General features: G+C 31.1%; 2 protein-coding genes across 2 annotated transcripts; one reads left to right on the forward strand and one right to left on the reverse strand.

Moving 5' to 3' along the window:
- Positions 1-1,913: 1,913 nt before the first annotated feature.
- MKS88_000551 (periodic tryptophan protein 2) lies at positions 1,914-5,357 on the forward strand (the record flags this gene model as incomplete). The annotated part of the gene is made up of 1 exon (XM_067216645.1): positions 1,914-5,357. One exon carries the CDS (start codon positions 1,914-1,916, stop codon positions 5,355-5,357), a length of 3,444 nt encoding a protein of 1,147 aa, XP_067075786.1.
- Positions 5,358-7,222: 1,865 nt separating this feature from the next.
- MKS88_000552 (1-cys peroxiredoxin) lies at positions 7,223-7,885 on the reverse strand (the record flags this gene model as incomplete). Its single annotated transcript, XM_067216656.1, has 1 exon — positions 7,223-7,885. The coding sequence occupies one exon, from the start codon at positions 7,883-7,885 to the stop codon at positions 7,223-7,225; it is 663 nt and encodes a 220-aa protein (XP_067075787.1).
- Positions 7,886-8,425: the final 540 nt, after the last annotated feature.

Consider the following 8,425-nt stretch of genomic DNA (forward strand, 5'->3'; position numbering starts at 1 on the left):
TTCATACATACAGGTGATGTTGACGGAAACGCGAAAACAAAAAAAAAAAAAAAAAAAAAAAAAAAAAAAAAAAAAAAAAAAAAAAAAATATTCTGTATTTAAATGAAGAAAAAAAAGGATATTCCTGTTAAAACATTTTTACAAAATGTGCTTTTTATCATATATATTATTATAGATTTTCATGTTCTTTGATAACTGCTAACTGTTCTCCGAATAGTTACTCGTATGTACGTGATGCACAAAATTGACTTCGACGTTGTTATAAAAAAAAAAAAAAAAAAATAGTAAGAATAAACGACTGCCATAAGAACAAATGTACATATATTCATATAAATATTTATTCGTGTATGCCTTTTTTTATAAATAAATAATTATGAGTACATTGGGCGTGCTCTTTAAAAAATTTTCTTTTCCTTTTATTTTTATTTTTGCTTCTTTATTCTTCTTTTATTTTTGCTTCTCTATTCTTCTTTTATTTTTGCTTCTTTATTCTTCTTTTATTTTTGCTTCTTTATTCTTCTTTTATTTTTGCTTCTTTATTCTTCTTTTATTTTTGCTTCTTTATTCTTCTTTTATTTTTGCTTCTTTATTCTTCTTTTATTTTTGCTTCTTTATTCTTTCTTTATTTTTACTTCTTCAATTTTGTTCACCTGAATTTAAAGGAGGCTTTTTTATCTTGCAAGTGTTTTACAATTATTTTTTTGCAAAACATATAGCGACATAATTTGTTCATATATAGCTACCGCGTAGAATAGTTGTAAACACAGAAGAATTTCAAGCAGCATGGAGATTAAATATACTAGTTTTCTTAAGAGAACATTTTATTAAATTTCTTTACCTAAGTTCGGATTAGCCCTTAAGGGGGGGGAGCGAGTAGTAGTTGACGTTGACGGTATATTGCATATGGGTATGCATATTTATATATAAGTATATATGTATGTATTTACGTATATATGTATGTATTTACGTATATATGTATGTATTTACGTATATATGTATGTATTTACGTATATATGTATGTATGTACGTATATATGTATGTATGTACGTATATATGTATGTATGTACGTGAGAAATGAAGTGTTAAGGTGGAAGAGCCCCGTTGTAAACCAGTTGAGCTTAACGTTCAGCATTTTATATATTAACTAAGATTTAAATTAAAAAATTGCACTACAGATTTTATCAGAAGTTGCATCACTTATCATATTTTTGGGGGGTGGGATCGAAAGAAGAAGGAGAATCTAAGGGGAAAAAGTGCTCTTAAGAATTTTCATTGGCATATTTATATAATTCTGTACATGTGCTTATACTTACCAATACACATATAGTTGTGAATGCAAAAGGGGAGTATCAAACCTTTTTGCTATTTAATTGTAGAGAAATATTCTCTTGGTTAATGTGTATTACACGTTCAGTACTTATAAAGTTGGGCAACGATGTAGCTATCATTTACCCTTTTTAATGTATTTTGCCCATAAATAGTGCAAAAAAAAGGGGTGTTCGCTTCTTTTTTTTTTTTTTTCTCGTCTTTTAAAGTAAAAGTATGAGTATGTCCAATTGACACGTTAAATTGTTAAGTGTTTACATAGCCTTTTTTTTTTTTTTTCATCCCTATTACAACATTAATAATGGTAAAAGAAAGGCGATATTAAATCCTTTCATTTTAGGTTTACCGTTAATGCATACACAAAAAAAAAAAAAAAAAAAAATTTCTCTATTTTTTCTTCATTTTATTTTCATTTTATTTTCATTTTATTTTCATTTTGTTTTCATTTTATTTTCATTTTGTTTTCATTTTTTCGCTATTTTTTTTACCGTGGCAAAAACGTACCGCGAAACATCGCGCATATAAAACAGAAACACATACAACTCGACCCATTCGAACGGACGTGTATCCATGTGTGTTATACACAAATGCTGAACTACAGTCTGAGCAACATATGCGGCTGCTTCTACACAGGGGGCAAAATTACCTTTAGCGAGGACGGCAATTCGTTATTTGTACCAGTAAGTAATAGAGTAAATGTATACGACTTAAATAGTAATAGTTGTAATACTATAGGATCAGAAGGGAAAAATGACTTGAGGCATGTGATAATACACCCTCATATGGAGATAGCAATAACTATTGATAAATTTGAAAATGGATGTATTATTAATTTATTAAAAGATAAAGTGATGTCAAGAATATTATTTAAATCTAAAACTGGTGTAGTAACTGCATTTAATTATAACAGTATTTTTACTCCTCAAGAAGAACAAGATTCTGTTAATTGTGCTTTGTTTACACATGATGGTAATTATTTTCTTGTTGGAATAGGTAGAAGAGTTGTTATTTGGAAAAGCCCTACTAAAGATAATAATTATAAACTAATTAAACACAATGATATATGTTACCATTCTTTAAATATTACTTCTATTGATATTTCTGAAGATGACCAATTTTTTTTATCAACTTCGTATGACTTAACCATAAGGATACACACTGTACAAAGGAGAAAGAATGTAAGACCCACTGTTTTGAGTGGAAACAAAACGACAATTATCGCTGCATTTTTTTCGAAAAATCGGGATTATATTTTTAGCATTAACAAGTCAGGAGTTATTATCGTGTGGTCTTATGGGTTGGTTAGCGCTGAAGGGGGGGCGTCCCAGGAGGAGGATGACGAGGGAGTAGTGAAGGAAGATGAGAAAGTAGGGATGGAAGAAGATACAACGGATGAGAAGGAGGCAGATAAGAAGGTGGAAATGAGGGTAGATAAGACAGGCGAAATGGGTGTAGATAAGACAGGCGAAATGGGTGTAGATAGGACGGACGAGTTGGAGGAAGTCAGGACGGACGAGTTGGAGGAAGTTAGGACGGACGAGTTGGAGGAAGTTAGGACGGACGAGTTGGAGGAAGTTAGGACGGACGAGTTGAAAGTGAGTCGTGGGGGATACCTGAGGAAAAGACGTGTGACTCAAGGGAAAGCGTTCGAAAAAAGGTGGAGCTACAAAAAAATATACTTTTGCAATCAAGAGAAGAACGAAGAAGTAGTGAGGGCATGTTTCAACAAAGAACACGATTTGTTTGTGATAGCTTATTCGAACGGTAGGTTTGGCATTTATAACGCCCCTGAGATGGTATCTCTTTACAATATTAGTATTAGCACAAATACGATTGATGATATTGCAATTAGTAAGGATGGACAATGGATTGCATTAGCTGAATCAAATAATGGAAGTGTAATAATATGGGAATGGAAAAGTGAAAGTTATGTATTAAAACAAAGTACAACAAGTAAATGCGTAAAATGTGTGAAATTTTCACCAATAATTAGTCATTTAAAAATAGGAAGTAACATTGTTGATAATACAAATGCATATCATGAGTCAGATAATTTTACTAGTAAATTTGTTATAGTAACAGGGAATGAAGATGGTACTATAAAATTATATGACTATTTATCTTTTCTTAATTTTGCTACATTTACTGCTCATACGAATACTGTAACTGATATTTGTTTTTTGCCACAAGGAAATGCCTTCATTTCGTGTTCATTAGATGGTACAGTGCGGGCATTCGACCTGTTGAGATATCGAAATTTTAAAGTGTACACAGTGGATTTTTTATCAGACGAGAATGAAGATAATAATTATATACAAACTAATGGTACCGAGTCAGAAATGGAAGAAGGAAAAAAAAAAAAAAAAAAAAAAAATATATATATGAACAGGTCAGGTAAAAAAAATGTGGAAAAAAAATATAATGTTCAATTTTTGTGTGTAAATGTTAATATAAGTGGAAACATTGTAGCAGCAGGTGGAAGAGGTAATGAATATATTGTGTACATATGGAATGTTCAGACGGCAAAATGTATAGATAAATTATTTGGACACAATTCACCTATAATTAAAATTTGTTTTAGTACCAGTTTAAAAAATGAGGGTGTTATAGCTAGCTGTTCATGGAGTAAAAATGTGTTAATATGGGATTTATATGCAAGAAGAAATAAAGGAAGTAAATTTGAAGAAATTATAAATTCCCATGATATTTCATATATATGTTTTGATCCAAGAGGAAATGATATATTGGCAGTATGTACATTAAGTTGTAAAATTATTTTTTGGGATATATTAGTTCAAGAAATTGTTGGAACAATAGAAGGTGCTCGAGATATAAAAAGGGGTAGACTTCTTGGTGAGGAATTTTCATCAATTCCGAGATTGAATAAAAGGAGGAAAAAACATCATCAGTGTAGTGGTAATAATGATGATCAAGAGGATGGTGATAATTACATATATATGGATGACATGATAGATCAAGGAAATAACACTATAGCAAGCCAAAATTGTTATTTTACATGTATAGATTATATACACAATGGAAATTACATAATAGGGTGTGCAAACTGTAGTGTTTCCTTATACATTTATGATACAAATTTATTCTTGCTTATTAAAATAATTGATCTAACAAAAAATTACTGTGTTGACGGTATTAAAAGAGAAATATCAACAAGATATATAACAACAGAAGGAAAACATATTTATGAGTATGATTTGAGTGATGAAGAGGGGGATATTTATTTGGATAAATACAAAATTGTGAATAGGAAAAAAAAACAAAATTTATTGCCTGGTCAGGTAAATGAAAATTATATAAATAATAAATTTAAAAAATATAAATTTAGTTTAAACTATTTGGATATATCAGGAGATGATAGACATATTGCTGTTGCATGTAGCATGGGTTTATATGTTTTTACAAAAGATTTTCAATATCAGTATATACCAAATTTTAAAAACATGTACAAAGGTTTGATAATTCCTCTTACTTATGAGCCAAAATATTTAACACAGAATGTAAATTTGCAAAATTTAAAAAATTCGTTAAAAAAAAATGAATATATTAAGGCATTTATTCTATGTTTAGCATTAAATAATTATGAAAACATTTTAGAAGTATACGAAAAGATACCATATAATATAATACCTCTGTGTGTAAAAATTTTAACAAAGCCCTTTTTATTTATTTTAATGAATTTTATCAAAACCTTGTTACTTAATGACACTATTAAACATATCCATTTGCATTTGTATTATCTTAATTCTCTTTTTACAATTCATTTTAATGCTTTTCTAAATAGCGATTTTTATAACAAAACAAAAAATAATAAAAATATCAATAAGAATGATGAAAACACGGCCTCAAGGATGACAACCAGTTTGCACACTTCGGACGAGTTCAGGACTGCTCTCTTGTTAATCCTCAAGCAGATATTCGTGGTTTACAATGGGCTCCAGTACCTCTACAGCAACAATATCAACGTATTGAAGTTTTTGTGCCTGGGGGGCGAGCCGGCGAGCCAGTTGTAGAGAACCGCAATTCCCATGTGGGCGTACACACGTGAGTACATTCATACGTACATACGCTTGTGTGCGTATTTATGTTTTTCCCCCCCTCCCTTAAAAGGAACAATTTGTTTCAGTGTTTGTTCCCCATAGCAGCTTGAATTTAAACGGTAAAGAAGTTTTCGAATAGGAGTAGAGTGCCCGCATAAACAACAGATTCATAAATAAATTGCGAAAATAAACTGCGCAAGTATATGGTGCAAATATCTGCGCGTAATTTTCTCATCTCCATTTTTATTCAATTGTTTTTTATTTTGCGTTGTCGGTTTTTGCCAATATATTCCAATATATTCCAACTTATTCCAGTTTAGCTCAGTTTATTCCAATATATTCCAATTCATTCCAGTTTATTCCATTTTATTCCAGATTATTCCATTTTATTCCAGTTTATTCCAGTTTAGCTCAGTTTATTTCAATATTTTCCCATTTTTTTATATTTTGTGTTGTCCTATTGCCCCCATTTTTTTTCTGTCAAACTATACCCTTTTTTAGGGGTTTCCTTTGTTCATACATTTACGTACATTTTTAAATCTCTTTTCTGAAAAGTTCTTTATACGTATAAATGTTCATTTTAAAACGGACATGAGTTATGCAGCAAGTGGGAATAAGGACTATTATGTTTTATTTATTTTGTTGTATCTTTTACCTCTGTTGCTTCTTTTGCCAGATTCATAACCTTTGGTAATTTGTAAGTCCCCCCTTGGTGCGGGAAGGTAACAGAAGGGAAAGGATTGAGCATGAAGTAGTTTTACAAAAATGTATATTGTTAAGCGGTATACACAATTGTACATGAAGCGGTTTTACAAAAATGTACATTGTTAAGCGGTATACACAATTGTACATGAAGCGGTTTTACAAAAATGTACATTGTTAAGCGGTATACACAATTGTACATGAAGCGGTTTTACAAAAATGTACATTGTTAAGCGGTATACACAATTGTACATGAAGCGGTTTTACAAAAATGTACATTGTTAAGCGGTATACACAATTGTACATGAAGCGGTTTTACAAAAATGTACATTGTTAAGCGGTATACACAATTGTACATGAAGCGGTTTTACAAAAATGTACATTGTTAAGCGGTATACACAATTGTACATGAAGCGGTTTTACAAAAATGTACATTGTTAAGCGGTATACACAATTGTGCATTTTTAAACGGAAAAACACAATTGCACACTTGTACGCTTTTTTTTTTTTTTTTTTTTTTTTTTTCTTTTTGAGTACATTGCTCAAGTTAGAATCTTATTTTAAAACATTACGCGAAAGAAGGAAAAAGAAAAAGTTAAAGTTCCGCGTGTTCGAACAGCATATGCTTGATCATTTAGTCATGCATTTGTGTTTGTGTTTGTTTATATATATATACATGGTTGCATGTGTGTGCACAAAAAGATGAGGTATGAGTGGTAAATGCTCTTACTGAAGGTGAAAAGAGGGGGAAAAAAACGGGGTTAATCCTTTCAAAAAAAATATTATATTGTATGTATACACAATACATCATACGTATATGTGCACACAAGATTATACAGATAGGCCTGGATGTGAATTCTATATGTACACCTTCTTCTTCATTTGTGAAGAATATCGATACAGTGTTGGTGGAAATTTGTATAGGCACTTAAAAATTAATTTTCCTTTTACAGCTTTTACACCTGTACTTGTTTCATGAGGTCCTATATTTCTCGTATTTCGTCAATGTGAACTTCGAAACATCTGTCAATCTGAACTTCTCCAATTATATCCTTTTTTTTTTTTTTTTTTTTGCTGGCCCCACCTTCCCCCAGAAATATTTTCCTAATTTGCATAGTTATAAATGCATGCATAATCTACATATCAACGAAACGGAGGTAAGGCTTCTTAGACGGTACGCTGACCTTTTGCACTTCCTTTGAAAAAATTTTCGGGATGTCTATATCGGGGAGAGTTGGTAAAACGCAACATTTATCCCCTTCGTTCCAGTTAACAGGAGTAGCAACTTGATGCTTGTCCGTAAGCTGTAAAGATTTTAAAACCCTCAAAAGTTCAAGGGCATTTCTTCCAGTTGTAGCTGGATATAATAAAGTTGCTTTAACAATTTTATGCGGAGAAATAAAAAAAACGCACCTACAAGTTAATGGTAGTCCATCTATATTTTTTTCCTTTTCATCCATAATTTTTAACTTTGTAGCTAATTCTCTTGATTCATCACAGACTATTGGAATTTTCCATTCATCCAATTTTCCATAATGTTTAATATCATCAATCCATTTTTCATGGGACTCTTTAGAATTACAACTGAACCCTACTAACTTACAATCATTTTTTAAAAATTCTTTATTCATTTTTCCTAATTCAGCAAGTTCAGTGGTACATACCGGGGTAAAGTCGTTTGGATGACTAAACAGAATTACCCAGCTGCTTCCAATATATTTGTACAGATCAAACTCACCATCTACTCCTGACGCAGTAGCAGTGAAGTTAGGAAAGGTGGATCCTAGGTGGTACGCCATGTTGGTGTGGGTTCGTTATGCGGTTCGTTATTTTGGTGTACTTTGCTTTATCTTGAAGTATTTTTTTGCTCTACGTTTTCTTAATCAGTGCCGTAAGGAGTTCGATATGCCGCGCGTTTGTAGACTCTTCCTGTTCCTCTTCTTTTCCTTCTTCTTGTCCCTCTACGTCTTCTTCTTTCTCTTCTTTTTTTTGTAACTTTGCACGCAATGCTCTCACAGCACTTTGTCGGAGGTGGTAAAGAGTATGTATGTACGTACGTATATATGTATGTGTGTGTGTATACATATATATATACATATATATATACATGTATATATATATATATATATATATATTTATGCGCATGTTAATACATGCCCAAAGGCAGTTATCTTCACCCAGAATTTGGTGAAATTCTACTCAGAAAAAAACGTATAACTGCAGCAGGGGGGGGGGAAAAAAAAATAAAATAAAATAAAAAATAAAATAATAATAAATAAAAAATTAAAAACGAAATAATGTTATTAGAGATACATAAAAATGAATAGAAAGAATTAAAC

The sequence above is a fragment of the Plasmodium brasilianum genome, chromosome 1, assembly GCF_023973825.1.
Source record: "Plasmodium brasilianum strain Bolivian I chromosome 1, whole genome shotgun sequence".
NCBI classification, from domain to species: Eukaryota; Apicomplexa; class Aconoidasida; order Haemosporida; family Plasmodiidae; genus Plasmodium; species Plasmodium brasilianum.